The sequence below is a fragment of the Trematomus bernacchii genome, unplaced genomic scaffold (assembly GCF_902827165.1).
Source record: "Trematomus bernacchii unplaced genomic scaffold, fTreBer1.1, whole genome shotgun sequence".
NCBI lineage: Eukaryota > Metazoa > Chordata > Actinopteri > Perciformes > Nototheniidae > Trematomus > Trematomus bernacchii.
The window spans coordinates 152,501-172,500 of record NW_022987746.1 but is presented as its reverse complement, the minus strand read 5'-3'; the positions used below and the strand labels follow the sequence as shown (position 1 = coordinate 172,500).

Here is a 20,000-nt window from a genome sequence, read left to right as displayed (position 1 = left end):
TAAAAAAAACTCTGGTGAAAGTAGAAGTACTGACTAAACTTCTTTACTCAAGTAAAAGTAAAGAGGGCTTTGAAATGTACTTCAGTAAAAAGTACCCATAACTAGCAGCTGTTTTAAAGAGTACCTGACCTCCCTTTATATTAATAGAACAATAATGTCATTGTTAGCTAATGAATGTTTCCATGCTGAACAACGGCAACATGACAACGTTTTCATTGGTCCCTCTTCTTTAGAGAAGACCAGGAAATGATGGATACACGGATCGTGTTCAAATCAATAGGCACGCAATGACTCTAAATAATAATGATCACGCCACCAAACACACATTCAAACTAAAGGAACCAGCCTGTTTGGAAAATGTGAGAAGTAGAAAGTACAGGTATTTGTGTTCAACATGTAAGAAGTAGAAAGGACAGGTATTTGTGTTCAACATGTAAGAAGTAGAAAGTACAGGTATTTGGGTTCAACATGTAAGAAGTAGAAAGTACAGGTATTTGGGTTCAACATGTAAGAAGTAGAAAGTACAGGTATTTGTGTTCAACATGTAAGAAGTAGAAAGTACAGGTATTTGTGTTCAAAATGTAAGAAGTAGAAAGTACAGGTATTTGGGTTCAAAATGTGAGAAGTAGAAAGTACAGGTATTTGTGTTCAACATGTGAGAAGTAGAAAGTACAGGTATTTGTGTTCAACATGTGAGAAGTAGAAAGTACAGGTATTTGTGTTCAACATGTAAGAAGTAGAAAGTACAGGTATTTGTGTTCAACATGTAAGAAGTAGAAAGTACAGGTATTTGGGTTCAACATGTAAGAAGTCAAAGTAAAAAGTCGTCGAAAATAAGTAGTGGAGTAAAGTACTGATACCAGAAACATGTACTTGTACTCCACTACTTCCCCCCTCGGTGTAGCTGTGTGTGGAGCAGGTGTTCAGCTCACCTCCACCCTGGCGTCCCGCGCCCTGTTCTCCGGGACAGTGACCCAGTACTCGGGCTGCTCCCACAGCGGCGGCTGGTTGTGGACGTTGGTGATGATGACGGACAGATCCACGGAGCTGCTGCGCTGCCCCCCGTCCGACGCCACCACCTGCTGATTGATGCGGGACGTCTGGAACACAAACATTTAGACAACATGATTCCCTTTTCATCTCACGCTTAACCTGTTAAGTTCTGAGCCTGTTTTTCAGGTCTCAGGCTCGAAAATGACATTCCCAGAACAAATGACCATATCTTCCCTTCTAAAAGGGTTAAATTAATAATCTTTTTTCTCAAAGTAATGATAAACCTGTGAGTTGGAAGTAGAAAAGTCAGAATCAATATAGATGTTTTTTATTTTAAAGAAAATTCAGATTTTACATAGTAAAAAACTGTAAATTATAGTGTCCGTCCAAAAATCTTTTTTTACTTATAGTGAAAACTACCCTTGGATGATGGGTTAGTAGACTAAAAGCTTTAGGAATCCAAAGTACAACATATAATAAGTACCCTGTATCAAGATTGATGCAAAACAAGTGACATTTTACCTTTTTAGAGAGATTTAACAAAAAGAAACCACTTCTGGGGTCATTTGGGTGGATTTTCCATATCTCTGGAACACATTGGTCGATTTTGATGGTTGACACCTCTTTCTGACCGTTAGAGCCAATAGAATCGAAGGGGGAGTCCCCCACACACACTCATTGTGAAACAAAAAGGTGGGGGCTTTGCGCATGTAATTTTGCATTAGAGTGAAGCTACATTCTAGCTCTGACATCTAGAAACGGAAAAACATGAATTATCAGAAATCATTTCAAAGGGACACAGACACATTGGATTAACCTATGGATTAACTTCAGCAGCGTTTTTATCGTTTTAATGCCATTGAAGACCACTTTGGAGAGACTACAGAGCCAAGGTAGCCATGTTAGCATTTTTAGCTACCTAGCACCACCTGTTTTGATGTCTGTTTTTGTTTATAACGTCGCGATTCCGTATAATTCAGTGATAATGAGGGTACCCATCGATTCTGTGTCACCTCACGATGTGAATCGATGTCATGGATGTGGAGAAGAGATAAATAATAAGGTTTTGTGAGTGATTTTCGGTGCAGTAATCTGTTAGCATTTTTCGCTCGTTGCTAATTCAGAGGCTCAGCGTTAGCATTGTGGGTTTTCTTTTGAAAAAAAAATCCTCTTCTCCATGTCTCTTCTACATCAACATGTGTCCCCTCTTCTTCATGTCTCTTCTACATCAACATGTGTCCCCTCTTCTTCATGTCTCTTCTACATCAACATGTGTCCCCTCTTCTTCATGTCTCTTCTACATCAACATGTGTCCCCTCTTCTTCATGGCTCTTCTACATCAACATGTGTCCCCTCTTCTTCATGGCTCTTCTACATCAACATGTGTCCCCTCTTCTTCATGTCTCTTCTACATCAACATGTGTCCCCTCTTCTTCATGTCTCTTCTACATCAACATGTGTCCCCTCTTCTTCATGTCTCTTCTACATCAACATGTGTCCCCTCTTCTTCATGTCTCTTCTACATCAACATGTGTCCCCTCTTCTTCATGTCTCTTCTACATCAACATGTGTCCCCTCTTCTTCATGTCTCTTCTTCATCAACATGTGTCCCCTCTTCTTCATGTCTCTTCTACATCAACATGTGTCCCCTCTGTGGAAAGAGACTCTGAAAGTTTCAGGAACAAAGATTCTCTCTCTTTTTGTCCTGATCCATTTCTATAAAAACCTGTCTGAAAATGAGCTGATCAGATTTTGGCCACTTAATGATGTCATAACGATGTTTTGTCTTGTGTAACCATTAGCCAATCAGCAACCAAGGTAACCCCCCCCCCCCCCCCCCCCCCCCCCTTATCACCTGAATCTCCTCCTAGAGCACCATTGAGTTCTTTGTAACCAAATCTCTCTCAGAGGGGCGTGGGGAGGGGCTTCTTATTTTCATCTAAAGTAACAGACAGAGAATCAGCACTTTGGAAACAGGGCTGAAACAGAGGGGATTATGGGTAATGCTGCAATGATCTGTTTGGTGTTTCAGCCAAACCAGTTTGATTGACGTTCCCTGGGATAAATAAAATAAATAATAGTTTTTGCAAACAAGCCTTTTATTTACATCTGTTTAAAAAACGAGAACGATGGGATTTGATTGTTTAGTTTTGAATATTATTGTAAACACGAGCGGGAAAAAGCCGAACAACAGAACACACACACACACACACACACACACACACACACACACACACACACACACACACACACACACACACGCACGCACGCACATGCACACGCACACACACACACACACACACACACACACACACACCACACACACACACACACACACACACACACACACACACACACACACACACACACACACACACTTGTTCTCTCAGTGGATGCATATCAAAGTGTGAGCTGTGCCTGCATGTATATTTATGTTCAGAGATTTATACCGAGGGAGCGGCAGATACAGGCGTGAATATATTATTATATTTTATTATATTATTATATAAGTTGATTTATGTTTGGGTTTCTGTACTTCTAACTCTGAGAGGAAAACATCTGGGGTTTGACACTTTGAGAATTTTGAGCTTTTCAGAAGTTTTACATTTCTGCAGCTGGTTGGAGTCTATAAGATCATAATAATAATAATAATAATAATAATAATAATAATAATAATAATAATAATAATAATAATAATAATAATAATAATAATAATAATAATAATAATATAGCTCACAACAGATTACCTACTCAGTAAATGTAAGAAAGTCTGCCTTATTTTCGTATTATTTCAGTGTTTGTCTATTTTATTTGTATTTACTTGCAATATTGTATCTGTGTTATTGTGCTCTGTGGGAGGAGCCTGTGACCTCAGATTCCCATTGACATATCTACACTGTAGCTAATGTACACATGACAATAAAAGCCTTGAACCTTGAGTCTTGGTGTGTGTCTGACCTGAGAGATGGGGTGGTTGACGTAGATCCAGCCAGTGCTGGGGTTGATGTGCAGGTATGCCGGCTTCTGATTGGTCAGGGAGTAGGTGATGGCCGCGTTGCTCCCCTGGTCGTCATCGTGCGCCGCCGCCCGCAGAAAACTAGTTCCTACCGGAGTGTCCTCCCGTAGGAAGTCTGAGAAGAGAGGCACAGCGTCACATGATGTAAACAGGAAGTCTGACAGGATAGGCCAAGCCCCCAGGAAGTGCGCCGGACTCTGAGGAAAAATATTCATTGTGTCCAAACGCCGGTACTACAACTTCCGTATCAGTCCGTGACGTCACTGGGCCCAGAAAGACTTTTTCCCATTGACTAACATAGGGAAAGAGACGTCTGTAAATCAGCGGATACTTTTTTTTAACTAATTAAACTACCCAGTATGAACTATGTTATAGCCCTTATTAGAATCATTCGGTCCTTAAAGTTGTAAAATGCACTAAAAGCTGAATCTAGATGTATTTTCTCACTCCATTCATTCTACTGAGCCGAGAACAGGAGCTCGGGGGGCGGGGCTTAATGACAGGAGGCGGGGCTTAAGGGGCGCATGCTCTGTGAGCGCACATACAGGTTCTTCTGCTCTGGCAGCCAGGCATGATGGGTAATCTGTGACGTTTCGCTCTCTCAAAAGTTGGGCCATTTTGTCTTCATGCGCCAATGAGCAGCTCTCATAGAGACCCCGCCTCCCACGCTGTATCCAGTTCTTATTATAGAGTGGCGAAGTCCGTCCCCTTCCGGTTGAGCTCCATGGGACCTTATTTGGGAAAAAGTATGCATTGAAGTCAATGGCGAGAGAAAGATTATCTTTCGATCCCGTTTGAATTGTGCCACGAATTACACATGTGATGTTTGTCAATCTAAAAGATAATTTTGCAAGTCAAAAAAATAAAAATGTGTCGTAAAACTGTGAAGTAACACTTTTTTTTTGTGTGAACCGCTCAATGAACTCCATCTCCCGTCTCGCACCACACACCAAGACGGCCTTCACGTTGACACATTTCACTTCTTTCTTTCAGAATGAGGCGAAAAGTATTAAAAGAGGTGAAAATCACTCCAAGTCTGGGCATGTTGAGAGCTGTGCATACACACAAGGGGAGTTAGTCGGTTCCGATTCTGGGATTTGTAGTCTCTCTAGTTGCATATTTTTCATAGTCTTATATTTCAACAGTTTTACGACAAACTGTGACTTTTTTGACATGGAAATAATTGACAAACATCATATGTGTAATTCGTGGCACAATTCAAACGGGATGGAAAGATAATCTTTCTCTCTCCATTGACTTCAATGCATACTTTTTCCAAAATAAGGTCCCATGAGTCGGAAGTAGATGGGCGGGACTTCACCTCTCTATTATACATCCATGGGAGAGGCACGGCGTCACATGATGTAAACAGGAAGTGGCTGACAGGGTCTTTGGTTAGCAGCCGGAAATAAGGTCTGCTTATCCAATCCAACTTCATTTATAAACAAATATATATATATATATATCTCACTGTTAGACATTTGTTTTAGACATAAATTAGTTAATATGATTTATCTAATTGATGTATTCATTATTTTTACATGACTAAATTACTCAAATTTAGTTTGTTTTCTTTGCAGTATGTCCATAGTCAAAGAAATGCATGTTTACCGAAGTCAAAAGTGAGCGTGATCTCAGCATTGACACACAAAAAAAGTGGATTTTTGCCATCATTGCAAATAATAGTACTTATACTGTACAAGTACTGTAGCTGCTAATAATGATAGTGCTATAACTGCTGCTACTGCAAACGCTGCTGTTTTTAAAGTTTGTATTTCTACACATTTGGGTTGTTATGTATGTTTGTGCGGCGCCTTATTAAAAGCAACATTTGGCACATGATCATCAGATGTGCGGCGGCTACAGTCAGACGCTCAGCGAGCAGCATGGTGTGTGTGAGGGTGAGCAGATATTATAATAATGTGTGTGTGTGTGGAGTCAGCAGCGTGTCACCTCTTTCTGTCATTTCTGCGTCTCACTCTGCAACAGATGCATTTTTATATTTACTAACACACTATTCCTGCTGACTGTGAGGAGCGTCGTCGTCACACGGAAACAACGAGACTCTCTGCGTAACAAACAGTCTGCAGTCCATAATGAAGTCCTTTAGTGATGCTCTGAATACACACTGAATCATCATCGTGACAAACAGACACACGTCCCATCGGTTCTGCACAGGAAACACTTTGCAAGTTGTGTATGTATGCCGCGCAAAAACAACATTTATTTATTTTAGTCCAAACAAGCACAAGAAAATGTTTTGGGCTATTGTAAAAAAAAAAGTAACAATACCCTAATCTTATTTATTTTATCTAATTTATTAATTGTATTATTATATATGATTTAGTAATTATATATTTGTATATAAGGTCTGCTTATGATGAATGTAATAAATAGTATAACTAGAATAAATCAAATAAAAACTAATCATATATATAATATTATAATAATGCATAATATAAGTATTTTATTTTATTTTGTCTAATGATCATGGAAACACGATAATCTAGATAAAAAAGATTCTTGTGTTTTAAAGGTCCCCTATTCTACTGCTTCTCATCAATATATCACAGGTCTCAGATATATACAGAACCTGTCTCTGATTGGCTGAAACACCAAACAGATCATTGCAGCATCCCATAATCCCCTCTGTTTCAGCCCTGTTTCAAAAGGGGGGGGGGGGGTTACCTTGGTTGGTGATTGGCTAATGGTTACACAAGCCAAAACATCGTTATGACATCATAAAGTGGCCAAAATCTGATCAGCTCATTTTCAGACAGGTTTTTATAAAAATGGATCAGGACAAAAAGAGAGAGAATCTTTGTTCCTGAAACTTTCAGAGTCTCTTTCCACAGAGGGGACACATGTTGATGTAGAAGAGACATGAAGAAGAGGGGACACATGTTGATGTAGAAGAGACATGAAGAAGAGGGGACACATGTTGATGAAGAAGAGACATGGAGAAGAGGGGACACATGTTGATGTAGAAGAGACATGAAGAAGAGGGGACACATGTTGATGTAGAAGAGACATGAAGAAGAGGGGACACATGTTGATGAAGAAGAGACATGGAGAAGAGGGGACACATGTTGATGTAGAAGAGACATGAAGAAGAGGGGACACATGTTGATGTAGAAGAGACATGAAGAAGAGGGGACACATGTTGATGAAGAAGAGACATGAAGAAGAGGGGACACATGTTGATGTAGAAGAGACATGAAGAAGAGGGGACACGTGTTGATGTAGAAGAGACATGAAGAAGAGGGGACACGTGTTGATGTAGAAGAGACATGAAGAAGAGGGGACACATGTTGATGTAGAAGAGACATGAAGAAGAGGGGACACTGTTGATGTAGAAGAGACATGAAGAGAGGGGACACATGTTGATGTAGAAGAGACATGAAGAAGAGGGGACACATGTTGATGTAGAAGAGACATGAAGAAGAGGGGACACATGTTGATGTAGAAGAGACATGAAGAAGAGGGGACACATGTTGATGTAGAAGAGACATGAAGAAGAGGGGACACATGTTGATGTAGAAGAGACATGAAGAAGAGGGGACACATGTTGATGTAGAAGAGACATGAAGAAGAGGGGACACATGTTGATGAAGAAGAGACATGAAGAAGAGGGGACACATGTTGATGTAGAAGAGACATGAAGAAGAGGGGACACATGTTGATGTAGAAGAGACATGAAGAAGAGGGGACACATGTTGATGTAGAAGAGACATGAAGAAGAGGGGGACACATGTTGATGAAGAAGAGACATGAAGAAGAGGGGACACATGTTGATGTAGAAGAGACATGAAGAAGAGGGTACACATGTTGATGTAGAAGAGACATGAAGAAGAGGGGACACATGTTGATGTAGAAGAGACATGAAGAAGAGGGGACACATGTTGATGTAGAAGAGACATGAAGAAGAGGGGACACATGTTGATGTAGAAGAGACATGAAGAAGAGAGGACACATGGTGATGTAGAAGAGACATGAAGAAGAGGGGACACATGTTGATGTAGAAGAGACATGAAGAAGAGGGGGACCATGTTGATGTAGAAGAGACATGAAGAAGAGGGTAGACATGAAGAAGAGGGGACACATGTTGATGTAGAAGAGACATGAAGAAGAGGGGACACATGTTGATGTAGAAGAGACATGAAGAAGAGGGAACACATGTTGATGTAGAAGAGACATGAAGAAGAGGGGACACATGTTGATGTAGAAGAGACATGAAGAAGAGGAGACACATGTTGATGTAGAAGAGACATGAAGAAGAGGGGACACATGTTGATGAAGAAGAGACATGAAGAAGTGGATTTTGCATAATAGGGGACCTTTAATTAAAACTCTCATAACTTATGATTAACACCAAGGAGCATCATATTATTGGATGTTAATTAATTCAAGTCAAAATAAAACCATGTTGTATTTATTCCAATAATATATAATAACACAAGATGAAGCAACATGGCACATTAAATATTTACACTGCTGTATGAAATACGCTCTGCTCTACGGTCTGAGGAATGTTTTTTATGAAAGTTGCCAAAGTTATGATATTTTAGTCCCATACATTTCCCCAGTGAGGCGTTTCCGTAGCTTTGCCATATTTTGAATCAACATCAATATTATCCTTTATTTCTTTATTTCTATATAGCACTATACAAAACTGAAGTAAATCGGAAAACTGTCAATCAAATCCAATTTAACACACACACACACACACACACACACACACACACACACACACACACACACACACACACACACACACACACACACACACACACACACACACACACACACACACACACACACACTAGGTGGTAATTGAATGCATGTCCCAGAAACATTTCAATCTGCTGTTAAATAGTTAATGAGGCGCTGTGTGCGTCTCTCTAATCTGACGAGGAGAACTTCTGACACCACGCTTATTAAAACACACATTTGCACACGTAGTAAACAAACAGAGCCCCAGGGGGCCGGCGGAGAATATTTCATCAGGCTAAGAGCTTTCCAGGATTATCAGGAGGCAGATTGATAGAGGAGGACAAACACAAGGCTGCCAAATTTCACCTGTTTCCTACACACACACACACACACACACACACACACACACACACACACACACACACACACACACACACACACACACACACACACACACACACACACACACACACACACACACACACACACACACACACACACACACACACACACACACACACACTCTGTGACTCCAGAGGTGAAGAAACCTTCTAAACCAGAGAGTGTTACTACAGATAAACACGATAGAAAACTAAACTGAGTACTGACGGTATAGAGGAACTACAGCACGGTCACATGACTTCACGTCACCACCGCTAAGCTAAAGGAGGCTAATGTTGGGCTATAAAGGAACTACAGCACGGTCACATGACTTCACGTCACCACCGCTAAGCTAAAGGTGGCTAATGTTGGGCTATAAAGGAACTACAGCACGGTCACATGACTTCACGTCACCACCGCTAAGCTAAAGGTGGCTAATGTTGGGCTCTAAAGGAACTACAGCACGGTCACATAACTTCACGTCACCACCGCTAAGCTAAAGGTGGCTAATGTTGGGCTATAAAGGAACTACAGCACGGTCACATGACTTCACGTCACCACCGCTAAGCTAAAGGTGGCTAATGTTGGGCTATAAAGGAACTACAGCACGGTCACATGACTTCACGTCACCACCGCTAAGCTAAAGGAGGCTAATGTTGGGATATAAAGGAACTACAGCACGGTCACATGACTTCACGTCACCACCGCTAAGCTAAAGGTGGCTAATGTTGGGCTATAAAGGAACTACAGAACGGTCACATGACTTCACGTCACCACCGCTAAGCTAAAGGTGGCTAATGTTGGGCTATAAAGGAACTACAGCACGGTCACATGACTTCACGTCACCACCGCTAAGCTAAAGGTGGCTAATGTTGGGCTATAAAGGAACTACATTCCCACTGGTAGTTACAGTAATCTTATCATGACTAATGTTGGAGCAGAACACCTATTGTGGTGGCTGATAGCCACCCCCTCTGCTACGCGCCGTTCGTTGGATGAGGCTGAATCTCTATTAAATAAAGAAAGGAATTGAAAACACCGGAATCAAAAGTTATAACAATTATCTGAGTTTACTCTGGTAGGAAACCAAACACATATACAAGTTGTACAGAGTACTCCGGACTTCAGGTTTGTGATGCGATGCGGATAAAGGTGTCGGGACCCGCCAACTCATCAAACAAGAAGAAATTGACTTCAGGTTTGTGATGCGATGCGGACACAGATATCGGGACCTGCCAACTCACCAAACAAGAAAGCATTTTACATTCAAAAACAACAGTATTCATAATCATATTTTGGGGCGGAGATGTGTTGACTTTTCCCTTCCCCTTTTACTCCAAAGCGAATGAGAGAGTCCGTGAGGAGGAGCTGTATGAGCTGCTCACATCCCCCAAGTGTTTTTACTGGTTGGATTCACTCCTGGTCGGGTTCAATACAGCGAATCAGAGTTCTGACCAGAACGTGAGATTCTAAAGTTTCACAAGGTCAAAGTCAATCTTATCTCTACACCGGTATTCACTCCCTTACTTTCCCATGGGAGTTTTTCACATAAATTATTCTTTCTCATACAATTAAACCTTTGTGCACAAATATAATGATGTCCATAAGGGCCTTGAGAAGAACATGTGTGTGCTGGTGAAAAAAGGAGCTGTGTGTGTGTGAAACAGGATCTCTGGGTCAGTGGTAAGTGAGAATATCATTTCTATATATGTGATTACTTAAAACCGTTGTGATTACTTAAAACAGTTGTGATTACTTAAAACAGTTCAAACAATACATGTTCACTAAAATACAATTCAAAATAATACATGTTTACTTCAATACAGTGTAGAATCATATCTTTTTACTTCACTAAGCAGAAACTCACACTGGTAGCGGCTGTTTTCAAACTTGGGGTCGTTGTCGTTCTCGTCTCCGATGAGCACGGTGATCTGGCAGATCCCGATGAGCGGCTCCTCGGCCTGATCGGTGGCCGTCACCGACAGCATGTGCTCCCTCTGGAACTCCCGGTCGAAGCTGGCCGTGGTGACGATCACACCTGAAGCACACCAGGTCACAATCACAAGGCCTTTATCAGTCCCACAGGGGGGACATTTACTTTGTTACAGCAGAAGTAAAGATAGAGACTCAAATAAAGCACTATAAGAAAGGTTATTACAATCTACAAAGTATACATTTGGGTAGAAAAGTAGCAGCAGCAGTAATAAATGAAGTGTAGCATATGGAAGTGTGGTAGAAGCTAGATAACAGAGGTCAGTTATACCGTATATTGCACAGAGTTACTTACAGATTCTGGTTCAAATTCCCAAACTAAGAAGGCAGCCAGTAATAATAATTTACATCAAGCAAACATGTACTTGTTAAACAGTGTTCATGAAGTCCTAATATTCAATCTAATATTTAATAATCCATTCCTTGCACAATTCATGTATATATAATATCCTGCTTATATTTTGTTACTGTCAATTTTGTATATTTTCCACATGTATATTTTTTACTTTTTTAAAGCTATTTTATTTCTATTTGAGACGTTTACATTTTAGATTGTTCATTTCTAGTCTTTTAATTTCTCTAATGTACGATGCCTTGTCTTTTTATGCTGCTGCAACGCAAAGAAATCCCAAATTGTGATTATCTTATCTTATCTGTGGAACTTACCGGTGTCAGGGTCGATGTCGAAGCCAGACGACACCCCGTCTCTGTTCATGATGCCGTACTTCACCTCTCCGTTGACCCCCATGTCGGCGTCGTGGGCCTGGACCCGCAGAACCAGAGTCCCCGGAGGCTGGTTCTCCAGAACCACCGCATTCAGACTGTAGTTCGGACACTGAGGGAACAAATAACACAATCAGAGCAGAACCACAATAAACTGCAAGGACATTTTTTAGCTGCTGGATACTAGCTTAGCGGTGGTGACGTGAAGTCATGTGACCGTGCTGTAGTTCCTTTATAGCCCAACATTAGCCTCCTTTAGCTTAGCGGTGGTGATGTGAAGTCATGTGACCGTGCTGTAGTTCCTTTATAGCCCAACATTAGCCTCCTTTAGCTTAGCGGTGGTGATGTGAAGTCATGTGACCGTGCTGTAGTTCCTTTATAGCCCAACATTAGCCTCCTTTAGCTTAGCGGTGGTGACGTGAAGTCATGTGACCGTGCTGTAGTTCCTTTATAGCCCAACATTAGCCACCTTTAGCTTAGCGGTGGTGACGTGAAGTCATGTGACCGTGCTGTAGTTCCTTTATAGCCCAACATTAGCCACCTTTAGCTTAGCGGTGGTGACGTGAAGTCATGTGACCGTGCAACACAGTCTCACGGCATTTCGTGTTATAGTCACGAAATTAATCTATTGATTCGTGTTCACCAACACAAGTTCGCCATTTTTTTCGTGTCACACAGAACGATTTTAAAAGCAATGTAAATAATAACAAATTAGAAGGAAAAAGACATTTAAAAAAATACAGATTTAAGTATTCTGACACAGAACGATTTTAGAAGCAATGTATTTATATTGGTAGTATGTTTCGTGCCTGCACCAAATAATAACAAATTAGAAGGAAAAAGAGATGACATAAAATACAGATGTCAGTATTCTGAGGCTCTGAGCCATTTCTTTTCCTCACTGACGGCAAAAAAACTCAGACATTATACAATTTCAAATAAAAGGTTAGGCTTAGGGTAAGATATTGAGTAAGAACATGTTTTTATGAACCACACAGCTTCTGGTATTCCAAGACCCGACCGGACAAAAAGACGTGTTGCAGGCACGAAACATACTACCAATAGAAATACATTGCTTTTAAAATCGTTCTGTGTGACATGAAAAAAAGGTGAAAATCGTGTTGGTGAACACGAATCAATAGATTACATTAATTTCGTGACTAATAACACGAAATGCCGTGAGACTGGGTTGGACCGTGCTGTAGTTCCTTTATAGCCCAACATTAGCCACCTTTAGCTTAGCGGTGGTGACGTGAAGTCATGTGACCGTGCTGTAGTTCCTTTATAGCCCAACATTAGTCTCCAGGGGGATGCTGCCTTCAGGGTCCAACTACAGAAATACGACATCCCAGCTCCACCCAGTGAATATTAAAATAAAGCCTTTGGGTCTGATCTCACCTCCTGGAACAGCGGCTTGTTGTTGTTGATGTCATTGATTCCTACGATGACCTGCGCCGAGCTGCTCAGAGGGAACGGCCCCCCCGATGCGTTGTCGTCCGTGGCCGTGATGTTGAGGACGTACTGCGGACCCCGGAGCCTTGGGGGGGGGCTCCTCCGCAGCTTAATGATGCCTGGACACACACACACACACACACACACACACACACACACACACACACACACACACACACACACACACACACACACACACACACACACACACACACACACACACACACACACACACACACACACACACACACACACAGGAGGGGTGTTTAATGACACTAAGTTTCAGTACTTGTAGATCTTGTAACGGATGACATTGCTAAAGTAACCCTCATAACAATTTGGTGCTTTTAATATAATTTATTCCACTCTAAACTTTTTTTCCCAACCTTGCAGCTAGTTCTGTTTTCAACATGTTAACCACACCGGTAAATATAACAGTAAGTCTGTTTGTTGGTGTTTTACTTTCCTTTGAAATAACATTTGTTAGGTTTAAATGAAGAGTTTCTGCTCCAGAGGACAACCCAGAATATGTTTCAGCTAATATCAAATAAAGAGGACAGAAAACACCTCAGAGCAGCGGATTGTAATGAATGTTGGAAACAAACAACCTGCAGAATAAAACACAACGTTTGTTCTCTAAAAAGTGGTTCACTTGGATTCTGACATTATTTATGAAAAAGAGACAAGTTGCTTTGATGCTTTTCCTTTAGACAGTGTGAACTATACATTCAATACTCGTGTTATAAAATTGTTAAAGAGTTCACCATTTAGTTTGTTTTTTGTACTTATGTTATCCAGTCCGCACAAATACATGTGGTGTGAATGTTTAGTGCATGTAAATGGTCTGCAGAGGCTGAAATCCCCGTGTTCCCTCCAGACGGGGTTTCTCTTCCTCCCGCACACTCAAATAACAACAAACACACACACACACACACACACACACACACACACACACACACACACAACCCCCCCCCCCACACACACACCAGGCAGTCACCAGAGAACTCGCCGCCACCCGCCACCGACAGTTCCATCGACGAGTTCTCTTGCGTCTTGGCCGTGTGTCGCACTGGAAATCACCGCAAAGACTTCAGCCGAGCACGTACGAACTGCGCATGCGTGAGTGGCAATAACTCTCCTTACCAGCAGGCGGCGGTAGTGTGTATTCGTCATTCAAAATAGGCAACAACCGGAAGACAGAGAAGAAGAACAGACTGATATAAACAAACAAATAGCGGGTGCCGTTCCATTTTCACTCTCGTCCATCGAAAACATGTTTTAGAATATAAAAATACATGAATGATGAAATGAGCACATAAAGTGCAGACATACTATAAAATCACAGTTAATAGACCTGCATCTGATGATCGCAGTGTTCTGGCGGGTGTGTAGTTTATTGAGTCAGCAATGTAATAATGGCCACTTTTACGATGAGATGAAAAACCGGACTTGACCAAACAAATCATGGAGCTCTCAGCAGAGGACAGCCGGGGACGCTCCCGCCGATATCAGAGATGTCCCTGCTATGTGTGGGAGGTAAGAGAGGACATTTAAGGGCTATGTTTGATGTCTTTAAGTATCACCTGCTGGTGTTTAGCTGCTGTCTTGTGCCTTAAATCGTTTGTTTACGTCCCTCACTTCCGTTTCGCTTCTCATTTGCTAGCTGAACAGCTGATCAGAGTGGTTTCTTGGCCCGATAGCTTGTGTCCGACACCCGGCCGATTCAACATGTTGAATCGGCAGGGTGTCGACCGTGAAAGGCCAAATAAGGCGTGTCACGGCCGAGGGTTCGGGACACACCAAATTGACTTTGGGCGAGAAGGAACCCGTTTTCGCCAGACAACGCAAGACGGCCGATATCGGCCTGGTGTGTAGGGGCCTTAGAGAGAAAGAGACGCCCATCCCACCACACACACACACACACACACACAACCCCCCCCCCCCACACACACACACACACACACACACACACACACACACACCACACACACACACACACACACACACACACACACACACACACACACACACACACACACAGTGCAGTATCTCCCCATGGTGTAATGTGCTGGTGTTGCGCTGACAGAGGTGTGTGTGCGTCCTCATATCTGAATTATTCAACCAGAAAAACAACGGATGTTCAACAGTTAGTGTGTGTGTGTACTGTGGTGATTATAAATGTGTGTGTGTGTGTTGGGGGGGGGGGGGGGTTCAGTGGCCTTGTTGAAACTACAAAGCTGTATACCTAAATACTTGTTACCACAGCAACAACCACATTATTTTACTCTATAATCCTGAACGTCACCAAGCACTCCGTCCCAGCTGTGTGCGTCATTCTTTAGTGTCCCCTGGTCTGCCAGCTATGTGCGTCATTCTTTAGTGTCCCCAGAGGCCTGTACTACGAAGCCGGATTTTCGCTTGGCAAGGTAACTTCAGGGAAAACTCTGGCTTTCCGGTCCTACGACGCTGGTTCTCTTTTTAGTGGGCTAGATCTCCATGGTAACTTATGCTGAGCGGCTAACCTGCTCCGGAGCAGGTTAGGTGGCAGGCTAAGAGATCAACTCAGTGAAAGCACCGCCTGCTGACCAATCAGAGCTCCGTGTGCGGAGTTTAAAGCGATCAAGTCATATTACAGGATAGAGGAAATACAGTTTAAACTGCCGTTGCAGGAAAGACGGCCGGCAAAAATCACTGATATTATCATATATTTCCTTATTTGAGTCAGCTTCTTGAGCCGTATCTGGCCGTGCAACACTCACAGTGTCACATACTGTATGCAGAAGTATTATTTTAAGCAACACATTAAGTTGACGAAACACTCGAGTCAAATGTAATTAAAGTCAGATCCACTCGTGTCTTGGACGGGGCAGTGATATCATAAACCTGTTAATGTACGCCAGGGGTTTATATGATCATTATAGTTATAAAAAAATAAAAGAATAAAGTAAACAGGTATAAAATACTATATGACAGTAAAAAAAAGTTGTTATTAATAAACAAGAATAGAGTTTAAAAGGGGAGTGATTTGTAAAATATCCATAAAGAAAAAGAAAATCTGTTTACAGTTCTGTTTCATATGGGTGTTGAGAGATGTATCCATAGATCTCCTAATGTTGCTCTCAAAGTGCACCAGATTGATGCTTTTAACTTCAACATTTAAAAAAAACGTTAGGTTAGGTCCCCCCCCCCCCACTTAAATCATGTTCACATGGAAAGGAAACTAAACACATTCGCACACATGTTGTGTCCATATCTTTCTGTTGTGGTGGTCATGCCACACCGTGCACGTGCGTGCATGCGCGAGTCATGGTGAGATATCTGGATTAAGAGGTTGGTTTTTCTTTGCACAGCATGAAAGAAAGGCCAAATGAATGGGCTGTGATTTTAGTATTTTTAAGCAGAGGTCAATAATTTTTGCGGCCCTCGGAGGATGTTGAAAAAATTCAAACACTTTTTCTTTTACCAGCTGTATTCACCTTGCAGGTGCAGCTATGTGACTTTGATCCTGGATAAAGTGTTTAAGTCATGGATGTTTCAAGTTTAACTTCTTCATATTTGTCTAATATTATAGTTCACTTTTCATTCAGGAAGTATGACGCTGCGCTGTCAGTACGCTTCTCCATGTTTGTGATTGGTCAAATGTTGCTAGCCCCGCCCCTTTTATGTGAACGCGCACTCAGCCGGACGGAGAAACCCTGGCTTGAGTTACCGAGTTGATAACCAGCGTCGTAGGACAGCTTAGCGAGAGCGTGTTTGTTTTGGATTAGGTAAACCGGGTAACTCAAACATATCCAGGGTCTGTTGAACTGGCTTCGTAGTACAGGCCTCAGGTCTCCTTCATTGTACGTGTGGCCTCTATCCTCTTCTATACGAATCATTATCAAATATACTTTATAAACATGAACAATGTTGATGTCTCCAAATTCAAACCCACAACATTTGCTTTTTCATCTTTTACTTCTTTGCATCAGTTGTTGTTACCCAGATGAAGCTGTGATGCATTAGTGATATTACCGGATGCCTAGAGTCGCTGTCATTCCAGAGCTTGAAGACACTCGAGGCAGACACCTGACATCTTGCAATAGGAGTGTTTTAATAATAAACTAACAGAGCATCCTGTCATTATGACATTCACGTCAGATTGTAGATAATACTTTACAATGGCACCATCTTTCAAATGTTGCAACACCAACCAACGTTCTTCTTAATAAACTCATGTTTTGGGCCGCTCTTTGCTCCTGTCGGCCACCGTACCTGTGTACCTGGCAGTGTACCTGGCAGTGTACCTGGCAGTGTAACTGGCAGTGTACCTGGCAGTTTACCTGGCAGTGTACCTGGCAGTGTGCCTGGCAGTGTAACTGGCAGTGTACCTGGCAGTGTACCTGGCAGTGTACCTGGCAGTGTACCTGGCAGTGTACCTGGCAGTGTAACTGGCAGTGTAACTGGCAGTGTACCTGGCAGTGTACCTGGCAGTGTAACTGGCAGTGTACCTGGCAGTGTACCTGGCAGTGTAACTGGCAGTGTACCTGGCAGTGTACCTGGCAGTGTACCTGGCAGTGTAACTGGCAGTGTACCTGGCAGTGTAACTGGCAGTGTAACCGGCAGTGTACCTGGCAGTGTACCTGGCAGTGTAACTGGCAGTGTACCTGGCAGTGTAACTGGCAGTGTAACCGGCAGTGTACCTGGCAGTGTAACCGGCAGTGTAAGAAATGGTGTGTTTATATAAAGTATGACGGCGTTCCTCACCCTTCTGTTTGTCCAGCAGGAAGTTGCTGTCCTCGTTGCCGCCGGTGATGGCGTAAGAGACGGCGTCTCCGTCGGGGTCGTTGGCGTGGACGATGGCGACGAGTGTGTCCGGCCCGGCGTCCTCGCTGAGGAACGTCTTATACCTGAGAGAGAGAAGGGGGGGTCAGGGGTCAGGGGGGGGGAAACAAGGAGAGAGACAAAGTGAAGACGAGAAGGTGTGAGGGAGACGGATGGAGATTAAGAATATATTCTGAATTAAAAACACCTTTCTTAGCAGAGACTGAGAGAGACAGGCAGAAAGAAGAGGGATGGTGTTCGTTATTATATAAAGTCAAAGAGGAACAAAGAATAGACGTGAGAACACCGTACGGACATTTACAAATTGAAAGTAAGGAAAAAAACTGGTGAGAAAAGTTTAAAAAAAAATTGAAATGCTAAAAAAGTAGAGAATAAAATGTAAATAGAGAAAAATACTTAGCCAGAAAAATAAGAAAAAGTGAATTACGAATAAAGAAAGAAATTGAATGAATTTGAGTAAAAATGCCGGGGAGAAAAGCGTAAAACTGCAGTAAAACCATTAAGAAAACTGCAAGACATTTAAAGAAAAGATGCATAAAAATGTAAGAAAACTGAAAATAAAGAATAATATAAAAAATAAGAAAAACTTAATAATTGTAATAATAATAATTAAAACAATATAATGTGAAAAAAACAAAAGTCTCACGCGCTCTGGGAGAAGACGGGCGCCTCGTCGTTGCTGTTGGCGACGCGGATGCGGACAGAGGCGGTGCCCGTGCGGGGGGGCGACCCCGCGTCCACGGCAACCACAACGAACTCGTACACGTGATTGGGTCGCTCGTAGTCAAGACGACGGGCGGGACTGACCACGCCCCCCGACGTGATGTCAAAGTCTTCTCCGTGAACGAAGTACGACAAATCAGAGTTCAACCCTGAGTCACAGTCACGAGCCAGAACTGAGGAGGAGGAGGAGGAGGAGGAGGAGGAGGAGGAGGAGGAGGAGGACGAAGAGGAGGAGGAGGAAAGACAGCGATCAAGCGAAAACAGTGGTTTAATAAATACATTAATCTGTTGAATGTATAGTTTTATATATGTGTGTGTGTGTGTGTGTGTGTGTGTGTGTGTGTGTGTGTGTGTGTGTGTGTGTGTGTGGTGTGTGTGTGTGTGTGTGTGTGTGTGTGTGTGTGTGTGTGTGTGTGTGTGTGTGTGTGTGTGTGTGTGTGTGTGTGTGTGTGTGTGTGTGTGTGTGTGTGTGTGTGTGTGTGTGTGTGGCTGTACTAATAAGAGCAAAGCCTCGTTGAAGTCGGACTGTTTGATCTCAACCAGTCACCAGCAGCTACGACAGGTGGCACACACACACACACACACACACACACACACACACACACACTCACACACACACACACACTGTAAAGTAAACCCACAGGTGCAATGTGCTGGTGTTGCTTTCACTGACACAGGATAAAAGAGATTACCAGCTCAAGGGATCGGCGTGTGTGTGTGTGTGTGTGTGTGTGTGTGTTACCTTGCAGCAGGGAGGTTCCCGGCGGTGTGCTCTCAGGAACGTTGTCCCTGGTGTAGATGGAGTGCAGGAACTCTGGCGTGCAGTCGTTTTCATCCGTGATGTGGACGACCACCTGCAGAGTTATCATTGATGTTATTTATCTGCTGTTCGTTTTATATCAGAGGAATACAGTGGATGACGTATTCCTGTGTTGGACCCTGAAGGCAGCATCTCGCTGGTTCAATAGGATTTCTCCATGGGATTTTTGGTTATGCAGAAAATAATCTCAAAGTTTATGATACTGACACGTTTAGTTCAGCAGGATAATCTCCACATATTAACACCACTTTAACTACAGCACGGTCACATGACTTCACGTCACCACCGCTAAGCTAAAGGTGGCTAATGTTGGGCTATAAAGGAACTACAGCACGGTCACATGACTTCACGTCACCACCGCTA

General features: G+C 42.5%; 1 protein-coding gene across 1 annotated transcript in view; it reads right to left on the bottom strand.

Annotated features, from left to right (window-relative positions):
• The window catches only part of si:dkey-22o22.2 (neural-cadherin), a 130,077-nt gene that overhangs the window by 47,820 nt on the left and 62,257 nt on the right, over positions 1-20,000 (bottom strand). Inside the window, 8 exon segments of the mRNA XM_034148108.1 lie at positions 933-1,100; positions 3,952-4,124; positions 10,971-11,141; positions 11,762-11,930; positions 13,217-13,389; positions 18,017-18,159; positions 18,741-18,990; positions 19,560-19,671. Coding sequence (XP_034003999.1) covers positions 933-1,100; positions 3,952-4,124; positions 10,971-11,141; positions 11,762-11,930; positions 13,217-13,389; positions 18,017-18,159; positions 18,741-18,990; positions 19,560-19,671 — 1,359 coding nt within the window.